The sequence below is a fragment of the Rhynchophorus ferrugineus genome, unplaced genomic scaffold (assembly GCF_030347505.1).
Source record: "Rhynchophorus ferrugineus isolate W39M unplaced genomic scaffold, kcgeb_rfMv2 rfM4, whole genome shotgun sequence".
Taxonomy (NCBI): domain Eukaryota; kingdom Metazoa; phylum Arthropoda; class Insecta; order Coleoptera; family Curculionidae; genus Rhynchophorus; species Rhynchophorus ferrugineus.
In genome coordinates, this window is record NW_027472583.1 from 32,818,008 (window position 1) to 32,832,100 (window position 14,093).

At 32.3% G+C, this 14,093-nt stretch overlaps 1 protein-coding gene across 4 annotated transcripts in view; it reads left to right on the forward strand.

The window, feature by feature from the left end:
- The window catches only part of LOC143195289 (aminopeptidase N), a 111,120-nt gene that overhangs the window by 8,265 nt on the left and 88,762 nt on the right, over positions 1-14,093 (forward strand). For 2 of the 4 annotated variants that reach the window (XM_076402301.1, XM_076402305.1), the window contains exon 2: positions 1,370-1,669. In XM_076402301.1, coding sequence (XP_076258416.1) covers positions 1,645-1,669 — 25 coding nt within the window. In that variant the 5' untranslated portion in view covers positions 1,370-1,644. The remainder of the gene's footprint in view (positions 1-1,369; positions 1,670-14,093) is intronic. The other 2 variants (XM_076402303.1, XM_076402302.1) reach the window with 2 other exon arrangements.

The window sequence follows — 14,093 nt, forward strand, 5'->3', positions numbered from 1 at the left end:
TCATTGATTGTTGATTATTTATTGATGATTTCGACATTTCTACGTAAAATAGCGGTTTAGTATTATTGGGTTAAGTTATATTAAGTGTATATCTCTGTTTTGTTTGATTTGAAGATATCTGATTCCAAAGTCCAACAAGCACTTTTAGAACCTTATAATGTCGCTCCGTTATATTCCTATTCCGGAAAAGTGCGAAAATTAATAGATAATCGAGCACTGACAAGCCAATATCGTTCATTTCATACGATATAGATATCGATATTAACATAGCGATGTTGTCAGAAAAAACAACAAATTGTAGAAAAAGATGGATATGAAGCAGTAAAATTATATTTAAAGTGCCGTTGACTGTATAAAAAGACAATCTTTATTTAAATATCAGATATTAAAGGATATACTAAAACTGAAAAGCTACACAAGAACGATCTAATAGCGTACTAAGATGTATAATATTGTACTTAGACGATTATTAGTATTGCACTAATCTACTAGGCGCCCTATGATTTATATATATATAATGCTTGGTCGGAGCAGTGTTGAAGGTTATGCATTTATTGAACTAACCGGGTAGAAATGATGTAACATTTCTTTTGTAAATGTATAAATGCTTTTTAAAGGTGGGAAAATGATAAGAATGATCTAAGAATACACCTAAAAGATCCATATTTGCCTAATGTAGACAGAATAACCTTTGGCTTATTTAAATGTTGAGCTTGATGCTAAACACATGTTATCTATTCCAATTCGAACATAATAAAATATATTTGGGTGGGTCTGCAGTGATTCAGTCTAAAGTGTTAGTTAAGTTACTATAAAGCTTCTTCGACCTTGCTACTGCCTTAAACTTGTGACTTCCTAACATATTAAATAACACCCTAGTCATAATAATTGTGACTAAAAATGTCCAAAAAATACGCATTATGTCATATTTTTATATAGACATAAATATAAAAAAAATTGTACTAAAATTACCTTAAACTGTTTTTTTAAGACACCCTATATGCTGAGATGAATCAGAGAAGTGAATAAAAACCACACTCTTGAGAGTTGTCACAAGAATCTTGAACTTTAGGATAGTTTTGGACCGTTAACACCCATATTCGGAAACAAAAGAAAATCGTGGTTTTGAATAACTAAGGAGCTATACCATGCTATTTTTTTTCTACGTATACTGTGGTTTAATTACAAGATTATATTATTTAAGACATCATTCTTTATTAGTGTTATAGGAGACACCAAATGAAAGTAAAAAGATAATATATATGAGATAAGAAAAATATTAACAATTATATTTATTGTTATTTCTAAGTTGTGAATAATATTAAATTACTGTAAACTAAACATTGCGTAACCTCTTTCCTTCTTCAAGCCCCCTTAATGTATTTCGAGTTGTTAGTAGGCTGTGTCTTTATTCATAGCGAATCGGTAAACTGTATGGTTTTGTTTATTTATGTTATGGGGAAGTGTCAATTGTCTATTAGTAAGCGGCAGTGAATAAACCAGGAGAAATACTCAAGACAGAAGACACGCGATCGGTTTAGTGGAGTGACGTGAATTAAAGAGAGCGTAGCGACGCGGAAAAACATTCGACGATCGAAATAATTAATTGAGCGAACTTATAGTTAATTTTAGTGATTAGTGAATATGGTTGGAAAAATGAATTATTCAAGTAAGTAACCCATAAGCGATTATACTGTTTATACATTCTTTGCATTTTGAATATTTTTGGAGATTTTGAAAAAAATAGTTTATGCTATTTCATTTTATACTATTACTTTCATTTACAACTATATATTTAATGATATTTCCACACTTTTTCCCAAGTCTATTTCTTCTGAATTTTATTAACTTGTCAAAACTTTATACTAGATTAGGTGTGGCAATTAAATTTTGTTAAATTATTGCTTGCTTCTGCGTGTAATATTAGGGTGGGGAAAAAAATTTGGTCTTACTTTATAGATGGATTTAAATTCGCCTATTTCCAATAACACTTATACAAAGAAGCCATATTATAGGGTGTCTGAAATGCGATCGTCTATCATATATTCTAAATATAAAGATAGCGTTTTATATATATTTATTTGTATAAAAGATAATTTATCTAAGTGTCTATGAAAAATGTTTTGGTGTTTATGGCGGAAAATTACGTGGTGTACCTCTAATTACTTTATCGGTTTTTAGTATGTAAACTTATGATTATACAAATGCCATTTTATTCTGTTAACAACAACATCTACATAAGTTATGTTCCGATAAAATAACAGTGTTAATGATTTATAATTTCGAGTTTTCGAAAATGTCGAGTTTTGCATTTGAGGTGACACATTTCTTGTTTCTTCAAAAGAAGAGAGCTGGTAAACGTGATTATTTGCTTGTAGAGGTTTACGGTCAGCATGCATCAATTATAAAAACATGTAAAATGTAGTTTTGACTATTTAGATGTGGTAATATCAACGTTTAAAACAGAGAAGGTACTAGTAGGCCGAAAAAATTTGATCACGCGGATGATTTGATGTTTGACAAACCCAAAAACAATTTGCTAAAAAGTTGAATGTGAGCCGAATCGCTATATGTGAAGATGGATGCAATGTAAATTGAATGACAATTGATAGGGATGCAGATAATATATTTTGGCCGATATATCGATATTTTTTAGCCGATATTTTTCGATATTTTTTCAAAATAAATTAAATATAATTTTTAATAAAATAAAAAAAGAATTTTGATACTTAATTTTAAAGGTTCACAACTACTCTTTAAAATATTTAGAGAAAATATATATACTTTCAAGCTAATATTTCACTATTTTTATTTTTTCTTAAAAATGTCGATATTTTTTATATTTACTGCAAAAAATATAAAAAGATATTTTTTCTACGGTATATCGATATGACATATTTATTAAAATATCGATATATCAAAATATCGACTCTTATACTATAAAATCGAAATATCCATACTCTCCAGACTTGGCTCCATCCGACTACCACCTTTTTGTGTCGATCAAGCATAATATTGTAGAACAACACTTCGCCGCTTTCGAAGAAGTTAAAAAATAGCTCGTTGAATGGTTTATTTCAAACTGTTCTTTAGGAATGGCATATATAAATTGTCTGAAACATGGACAAAGTGTACAGAATAAAATGTAATACTGAAATAATATAATACTATAAATGTAATGGAAAGAAATTACCAACAGACCTATCAAGTCAACGCCCTTGTTATGGTTAAAAATGGCAAAAGGCCATCAAGCAAAACGAGACATATGTCATTATTTAGTGTTTATAAGAATAAATTCGCTTTGAAAAACAAGTTCTAACCTATGTTTAAAACAGATTTGAATGTGAAACAACTCTCAATATCAAGTGTTAAGAACAATCCAATACGACCTTGGACTACATGAACATCCAGAATATGCGATTCCTTCTTTATATTGTCGATTTAATAATAATTTAGAACATCTCATGGTTATGGAATATATTAATTTGATGACACACTAAACTCATTACCTTTGCAGTAAATTATAATGATATTAGTTTAATAGCAACGCTTCCTGTAAATTTGGAATATAGTTTTCAATCATCAATATGAATAACAGTAGTTAAAAGTAATAATTAACTGATAGAAACCGACAGACACTAAAAAGAATTGTGGCCAGACAACACAAAACTATACAGCGGCACAAGTGAGGAGCAGAACTCGACACTCACTTAATAAATACAGTTTCAACAAAAATAGTACAGCAGCCTTTATAACCTTTTATAACGCAAGCCAACCCTAAATTGATGACCAAAAATCCTGGACACCTCAAGATTGGAAGAATATGGTTTAGTTCGATGAATCATCATTCATTATTATTCAGAAATTATTTTCTAAAAATGGCCGGATTTATTTCTAGAGAATTCCAGAAGAATCCTACCAGGTAGGCTGCCTACATCTTACAATCAGGCATGTAGGAAGTTCCTTTTTGATTTGTGCGGTAATAACGTGATATTCAGCTAGTCTTCTCGTTCATATCACTGAGCAGATCACTACAAGCGAATATCTCGACATCCTCAATGATGAAATTGTTGCTATAACTAAGATATTTTTGAATATATTATCTGAGAACAGGAAATAGTCAGATCTGGAGAATACAGTGGATGAGGAAGCAATTCGAAGCCCAATTCATGGATTTTTGCCATCGTTTTCACTGACTTGTGACATGGTGTATTGTTTTGGTGAAGCGCACTTTCTTTTTATTCAGATGCGGCCGTTTTTCGGCGATTTCGTCCTTCTCACGGATTTCGTCTCTCAATAACGCTATGTAATAGTCGCTGTTGATGGTCCTTTCTTTTTCAAGGTAGCCAATGAAAATTATTCCATGCGCATCCCAAAATACAGACGCCATAACCTTGCCAGCCGACTGTTGCGTTTTTCCACGCTTTGGAGCGGGTTCATCGTGTCCACTCGGATTACTCTCCATTGGACTTCGAAGTGAAATGATAGAGCCAAATTCCGTCGATTGTCACATATCGACGCAAAAACTCGGATTTATTACGACTGATTATCTTCAAACACTGCTTCGAATCATCAACTGGTCGTTGTTTTTGGTTAAAAGTGAGCTCGCGCGGCACCCACTTTGCACAGAGCTTCCTCATACCCAAATATTTGTGAATGATATGATGTACACGTTCAATTGATATTTTTAGAGTGTCTGCTATTTCATTCAGTTTCAATTTACGGTCATTCAAAATCATTTTGTGGATTTTTAAAATGTTTTCGTCGGTAACAACCTCTTTTGGGCGTCCACTGCGTTCACCGTCTTCGGTGCTCATTTCACCACGTCTAAACTTAGCATACCAATTCTTGATGGTTGGTTTTTCTGTGACAGTGTCCGGAAACTCGGCATCAAGTCAATTTGTTCAGAAAGCAATATTTTATCAACACGCGAAATTCCTTTTTATCAATTTTTTTCACAATAACAAAAGTTGCTTCACTCAAAATGCTATAATTCACAAACTAATGATCCGACAGCTGTCAAATTTATACACACATCTTTTGAGGGTTAGGGCTAACTAAAAAACATATGTATTTAATTCTAGTAGCGCCATCTATGTGTCAGGCCGGGGACTTTCAATTGACCTGTTATTTTAACCATCCCTTGTACACGTGAGAATATAGAGTGGGCACGTGATATTTGTAACCAAAATATTAGGATAATTAATAGTTTATTCGAACGAGTGATGTCATAGTTCCGATGAAATCGCTACTCGAATCAGGAATGTCCAACCCTTACTTCAAGAGGCTATAAGGGCTGGTTTAAGAGGTCCCATACGAATTATTACTATCAAATTTGGTTCCTATAAAATATTATAAAATCATATAAAGTCTTGTACTCTGTACACTATATTTTCCATCGATTATCTGATTTCTGCTGACTGTTTATTAGCCAAGTAACTTTTATCTATTGTTTACATTTAAAATACTTATCACTTAATTTTATCCAATAGTTGTCATGTGTACAATAAAATTAACTATTATTAGGATATTGTGTAAATGGCTGGCGCAAAACTGATAAGTAATTGATAAATATCTTTATAAAGTGGTTTGTTGTTTTTTACGGTTCTATTCGTAGTTTCGGCGACAATCAAATTAGTTATCTACGTATGGTTAGTTGTAAGCTGAAGTATAGTTATTATATATTCGCCTGAATGAACCAAAACAATGAAAAACCGGTCGTACTTGTTCGGTTCAATAGATTGTATTTATTTGTGTCAATTTTTCCATCCATCTCGCATTAAATGTGCTTAGTACAACCTTAATTTACAAATGAATTTATTACTACTGTTATGTTGTACTTGCATTAATACTCAAGCAGCGGCTATATATTTCCCAAATTAAAATAAAATTAAACTATTTAAGCTAAGATTAACGCTCATATGTTACACTATACAACTTTGTGTGGTTTTGTTGGCTTCAATATTATTACTTCCTTTGCTTTATCGAGTAGTTGTATTGCTACCACCTGGTTGTGATTTAGTTGAGGTTACCAAACACTATTCATTATTCAAGGCGAAATTTTGGAAAATTTTGGTTCATTTGACTTCGAGGTGGTAATCTTCGTTCTATAGCGACAACCATTGGTAATTAATTTAAGAATTTTTTTCGCTGTGTTGTACTAATAGTAGGTTTAATATCTTAGTGCCATATTTGCACCTCATAAGTGGAAATATGTTTTATGACTGACTGCTAAACCAGTATATTTGGTCTTAGGTCAAGGTGGGAATATATTCCGACTAACCAGTACAGTTCTTTGGTAACCAGGTAATAATAGCTTCACCAAAAGAAAATCAAAGTGAAAAATTCTTTCCATACAATACGTCTTGTGAAATAAATCATTTAACTGAGACAACATTTTCTAAAATACAACACAATGTTTTTTAAAGACATTTTTTTAGTAGCTCGATGAATGGTTCAGCTCGAAGAAATAGTTTAGGAATAGCATCCATAAGATAAGAGAAGACTAAGAGATGACCAATACTTTACATATTTTTAGTAAATAACATTTTCATATAGTGAAAAATAATGGAAAGGAATTGTCCACATATCAATCAATTCTTCATTGTCATTGATTAGTGTTTATAAGACCATCAGAGAAACTATTGCACTAAACCACTAATTAATGGAAAAACAGGTATAGTTCTAGCATATCTTGAGAACAAATTTGGCGGTAAAACAACTGCCAATATCTAGTGTTCGACTATAGACCAACTCGACCTTCAAAGACTAGTAATATACTATCGACAGGTTGTCTAAAATAAGGGATGGTTAAAAATAATTATATGAGATAAAACATCCAGAGTATTCGATTCCTTCTTTCTATTATCAATTTAATGATATTTAAGAACATTTCAGGGTCATGGAATATGCCATTCTGATACCACACTAAACCGATTAGCTTTGCAGTAGATCATAATGATGATATAAATTTAATCGCAGTGTTTCCTGCAAATTTTGGAATGCATTTGCGAGTTATTTTGCGAAGCAAAACTGCGATATAATGTTTTTAAATTATATAACTGGTATGAAATATCTGCAAAAATGCCTATTATTGTTTAAAGTACTTTGATACTACTTTTTATCAAACTTATATTTCGATTTGATTTCTCCAAATAAATTATACATATACAATTATATATATATATATATATATATATATATATATATATTATTATTAACATGAAAAAAGATTAAATTTTCTAGATATGTTAATAAATAGAAAATAAATCGACTTGTCGAGTCCTTTTTTGGTTACAGAGGATGGAGGAAATACTATACTAATAATACATCTGATAAATACACAATATTTATTTATTAATAATCTGTTGAGCCACCTTTTGCTTTTAAAACAGCTAGAATTCTTTATGGGATAGATTCTTAGAGTATCTGAGTACTTTTCAGCATGTTTCCATTCTTACACCAAAGCATCCGTCAATTACTTCAACGATGTTAGAGATGGAAATCTACTCGTAACTCACAGCTTTTATCTTCTATAACGGTTAAATTATGTTGCGGTCTGTCAATTGTATTGGACAGGGAAGATGTTTGATGATGTTCGGATACTCCTGAAACGAAGACCGGAATTGGAACTCTCTGATACCAATATGCTAGTGGTAGCAAGATTTTCATCATTGGGGATGTCGATATATTCATTGGCAGTAATTCTGCCAATGATGTCAATGAGAGGGCCAGTTGAAAACCACGATTAAATTATATCGGAAACTCCCAATTATTGTTCTGCAATTGCAGCTTTTCCGTGGATGTTAGCTTTGTGTAGCTCCCGCCGTACTGTTTTTATCAAAACACTAATACTGAAGTATCTAAGAAATCACACATTTCTCCGATAGTTTGTTTTAACCAATGTGGAATGAAGCGTAAGCACTGCGATATAACCTATAAGAGTTAGCACGTGAACGGAGCAATACATACGCGTCGAATGTATATACTTAATTATATAAAAATATCAAAATCGATGTTTTTCAGATATAAATACTTTTATCGAAATATTAATCAAAATGTATTAGGAATTACATTAGGAATAATATATTTAAGAATAATAAATAAATATCAAAAAATATCAAGAATTATATTGTTCCCCAGAGCCGGTTTGGTTGGCGCAGTGGTAAAGGCGACAGGACGGCCCACCTACCGATGCAATAGTCGCGGGTTCGAATCCTGCTGGGAAATGGTCGTAAATTTATGTTTGTGATTGTCCTAGACAAAGGTGTAAAATCCGACAAGGAATAAAATCCCAGTAATCAGGCTAAGTAAGACCAGATGTCTTCTGAGATGATTTTTGAAGTTGGTCACTTGTCAGGTAGACTTAATGCCGCGAACCACGGTTCGGACAACACGTTAAACAGTTGACCCAGTCTAGATAAATACTCGTTGGTAAAAAATTAATATTTAAAAACAATATTCCCCAGAAATGGTTTTTTTTAATTTTAATATATATCTTTCATATAAATTATAATATAAATCTTTCATAAAATCGATATATGGATATTTATTTTAAAAATGGATTTCATTTTGAATGTGTCAAAAATCACATATTTTCAACAAACCGGAATATTTTACAGGCCAATGACCTTTTTGGAAGAACACTGACGAGCAAAGTAACAAAAATAAAATGTATTAACGTTTTTTTCAACAAATCGACATTTTTTAGAAATTAAAATATCTAAAACCGCATATCCGCATATTTTCCCGTTTCTAACATTCCCAAAATAAACATCTTATTACAAATAATATAATTGAAAACTAATTATTTAAATAAAGTAATCCATTTTATTTGTTAGACTTTTCGTTATACGAATTGTTGTAAATTTATTGAAGAATTTAAAAAAAAATATTTTATTAAATAAACCAATTAATTAACCAATATTTTCTTTCGGTAAAGGCGACCGGACCGTCCTCCAACAGTTGCGATAGTTGCGGTTTCGAATTCTGCTGGGGCATGGTCTTTATTTATGTGATTGTTTAACATTAGTGATTGTATTTGTGAGTGAGCAAGAGTGCAAAATCCGATCCCAGTTATAGCAATAACCAGGCTGGGTAGGACTGGATATTTTCTGGAATAATCTTCAAAGTTTATCACTCATCAGTCAGTAGTCTTAATGCCGAGGACCGTGGTTAGACGCCCACATTAAAGAGTAGGTCCAGTCCAGACAAGCCATAGTATTTAAAAAGGAAACTATATAAGAAATAATATAGATAATATATAAATAATATATAAATATAAATATATATATATATATATATATATATATATATATATATATATATATACATATATATATATATATATATATATATATATATATATATATATATACATATATATATATATATATATATATATATATATATATATATATATATATATATATAACACTTTTGAATTTGTTGGACTAACAATATTACTATCCATTTTTTCCTAGATATTTACAAATTCACTAATGTTTAGAGAACACTTAAAGGAAAAAGTAAAATCAATTATGATGAAGTGGATGGTCTGAAGAAGTGGCGCGCCCTCGTTGATGCGATTGCGAACCTCCCAGTAATCTGAAACTAAATGAAAAGAAAACTCTTAACCTGGTGAATTATCGTATAGAGTGAAAGAACGTCAAAAAATATGAGAAACTACAACTGTTCGAAAAAACGATACATTTTTTATATTTTGTAGAACTTTAAAATTTTCATATGTTTTGTTATAGTTTTGTTTGTATCATAGAAGGCTTACACAATTTTCGCGCTTAAAGTTTCGGTTTCCGGCCCTAACACAGCTACATCTCCGAATATAGTTTAAGTTTTCAAAAAAATCTTTTAGGGGCATATTCTTGAACGGTTAGGCCATAAGAGAGTATAAAAGAAAAAACAATTTTTTAAAATTTCTAGACTACAATACCTCCTTAATTGCTGGAACTCTGGAACGATATATTCGAACGATCGATCGATCGGCCTTAATCTAATTTTATCTCTCGCATATCCAACGTGATCAAGCCAAATCTTTGATGGAGTCATCAGCTGGCGTTAAAAATAACACCAATGCGAATGCGAACGAAAAAAATACCGTACGTACGTTTCCATATGGCAGGAGGATGTGTCCGAATGATGTAACTCAAGGTGTTTGCGGGGAAGTTAGGCTCATTTAAAAGAAACCGCGAACGTAATTTATTGTCTTAGGATGTGGTACGTCTGAATGTTAAACAGTCCAATTTCAGAACGTGACGTTCGGTGTGCGGTGGCCGCACGTTTGTACCGCTTGATTTCTTCAAGCGGTTCTGTGCTGAGAAACGTTTTATTTAGAACAATGTTCTCACGTATTATGCCGTTTATAAACGACACATACTGAGGGTATCAGCTGATATTAACATCAAAGTTTTCAAAGAAGTAACTTTGAGTGTTTGAGAACTAAATGCGTTTACTACAAAGTTATAATTTGGAACACATATTCGCAAGCCGTTATAGACCTAAGCTATAAATATCATCGTAGAAGTAAAGGAGAGTAAAAAAGAAAAGTAACCCCAGGCTATATAAAATCATTGTAAAACAAAAGATATACTAAACCTAAAAGAAACGAATCTAACAGAATATTTGAAAAGTTCCCGGCCTACCATAGTACAACATAATTTTTTGGCAAAATTAGTTTTTTATTATTCAACATAATTCCCTTCGAGGGTGATACACCGAAAAAAAAGTAAATAGTCGCTGGGAGCCAGATCTGGAGAATACGGTGGATGAGGAAGCAATTCGAAGCCCAATCCCATGAAAATTTTTTCCATCGTTTTCACTTACACGGTGCAGTGTCTTGGTGAAGCAGCCCTTTCTTTTTCTTCAAATGCGGCCGTTTTTCGGCGATTTCGCCCATCAAACGGTCCAATAATGCTATGTAATAGTCGCTGTTGATGGTCCTTCCATTTTCAAGGACGTCAATGAAAATTATTCCATGCGCATCCCAAAATACAGACGCCACGATACAGCGTTTTCGCAGGCTTGGTCACATATCGACGCAAAAACTCGGGTTTATTACACTTGATCATTTACAAACACTGCTCCGAATCATCAACTCGTCGTTGTTTTTGGTCAAAAGTGAGCTCGCGCTGCATCCACTGTGCACAGAGCTTTCTCATACCCAAATATTCATGAATGATATGATGTACACGTTCAGTTGATATTTTTAGAGTGTCTGCTATTTCATTCAATTTCAGTTTACGGTAACTCAATATCATTTTGTGGATTTTTTATGTTTTCGTCGGTAACAACCTTTTTTGGGCATCAACTGCGCTCACCATCTTCGGTGCTCATTTCACGGTTGATTTTTCTGAGGCAGTGTCCGGAAACTCGGCATCAAGCCTAGTTTTTTCTTCAACTATATTTTTTCCTTCAAGAAGTAATATTTTATCAACACGCGAAATTCATTTTTGTCCATTTTTTCACAATTGCAAAACTTGCTTCACTCAAAATGCTATAATTCACAAACTAATGAACCGAAATAATGAACCAATGAACCGCTGTCAAATTTATACACGCATCTGTTGAAGGTTCGGGCTAATTAAAAACGATTTAATTCCAGTAGCGTTATCTATGTATCAGGCCGGGGACTTTTCAATTGGCCTGTTAATACAGAAGTTTATAATGAAGGAGAAACGAGAATTAAAGTAAACAGCATTTTCAGTACATAGCATCAATTCTATCAAGAAATATTACAAGAAAGAATAAAAAATAAATGAGCATAAAAGGAGAAAAGAGCTTTTTTTGATATTTTAAAGTCTCCTTTTTACCAGTTAAGGTTTATCTGACTTAAGGTCCTACTGTTTAATATGGGCTACGCACTACGGTTCTCGGCATTAAATCTACTGACTGGCGAGTGAGTAAATTTGGAGATCATCCCAGATGACAGCAGGTCTTAGCCAGCCTGGTTACTGACGTGACTGGGATCATTTTCCTTGTTCAATTTTGCCCTCTTACTTAAGGACAATCACAAACATAAATTTACAACCATTTACACCCCAGCAGGTTTCGAACACGCGACTATCGCAACAGTAGGAGGGCCGTCCTGTCGCATTTACTAGTGCGGCAATCAAACGATATTGGAACTCCGAAACATAAAATAATTGATACACGCAAAAATTATAACTGTTGCAATAGTTGCTATCCACTTAGATGACGATCGTTTTGATTCCGGAGTGATTCTGGAATTTGTTACGTTTAAACATGGCCAAACACTGCTCAATCATCAACGCGTTCTTCTTGTTTTTGGTCAACAGTGAGCAAACGCGGCACCCGCTTTGAACAGAGCCTTCTCATAGTCAAATGCTCTTGGAATATAAAACCAACAGGTTCCTTTGATATATTTACGATGTTAGGTAACCCTCGATTTGATTATTCCATCATTCAAAACGATTTTGTGTTTTTTAGTGTTACCACCTCCTTTGGACATCCACTGTGTTCCGCATAATCGGTGTCTCTACGACAACGTTCGAAAACAGCAAACTAATGTTCAAGCCATTACCTCGCTTAAACTGTATTTTCGCTTCAAGAAGCAGTGTAAAGTTAAAACAAGAAATAGTTCTTGATCCATTGTTTTAAAAAAATTTAAAGAAATCTTAACTCATGAAATTTTAACAGCTTTTGAGGCTTAATACTAACTGAAAAAGCGGTGAATATAATAAAACTAGGGCCACCTAGGTGTTGGGGCTGGGACTTTTCAGCCCATGTATTATTATGATTTTGCTTTTAACCAGTAATATTTACCTTAAATTCTACAGAAATAACGCCACAACAGCAAATTTCCTTACAATTATACACAAAATTAAAATAAAAACAAATATAACCTGTCCTAAAGATGTTACAAAATTTTTAATCGAAGTGAAGAAAAGATATCCGTAATGATTTTACTTCTGATCGTTTAGTAATTCGGACGCGCAGACGTATTACGGGAGGTATTCCTATGTTTTGTGGTCTACATATCTACTTGACCAAGTCATCTAATATAGCGCTACAGTATCAATATGATTTTTATATTATAAGAAATTTGACGCTAACAAAGTCCAAGGTGGTGATCGAAAGACATCGTGAAACATGTTGAAGATAGGAAGGCGGGAAAAGAGGAAGTTAAACATTAAGAAGAAACTTAAGGACATGACGGTATGGAGTAGAGTGTATTAAAAAGAACCAAGTAATTTAAAACACATTAATTTTACGTTATTTTTATTACTATAAGTACAACTATGGTGTAAACCTCTAAAAAAATTTTTTTCTTTGTGGCCTTTTGACATTTTCAAAGCGTTTTAATGATTATTTTAATGGATATTTACAATCATCATCTATAATAATTATTTTTAGTTTTTATTGGCTCATAAAATAATATCCTGTTCTAACTAAACATTTGACTCTCTTATTTCTCATATGGTACTATATTTAAAGAAAACGCTTAAATATTGCTGGATTATTACTTGAACCCAACCACAACTAGCGATTGCATTGATACATCACACAATGATCTCGGGCATTATAATGTAGTTATAATAAAAGAACTTTTAGACAAAATTCAACTTTATTACTTAATATAATCTCCTTCAAATGTGATACTTATTCAGTCAGTCCAAAAAATATTCGATAAATTGCATCGAATTCTTATGATTATGACGCATTGTAATATTCGCCGATGCAAAATGTATGCATTGTGATCATTATAAATATAACAATTGAATTAAGTAGTGTTAACAAAAACAAACAAAACGAAATGTACATTACGCCAAGACAATGCTATATTTGGTAAAGCCGGAAAGGTGTTATTTGTTATCGCTTATTGTAATCACTATTTCCAAAATTTTATCGGTTACCGATGATAACACCTAAAACAGAAGAAAGGCGAGAATAATTGAAGCTAAATGTGTTAACTCTACAATATGATACTAGACCTCATGTGAAAAAGCGTTTATACTCTATCCAAAGTAGCAGTGAACAATGAACTATAATGTTAAAATAAATGATATTTAAAAAAAATCATTATTTTCTTTGCATTAGAATGTTGTAATTTATAAAAG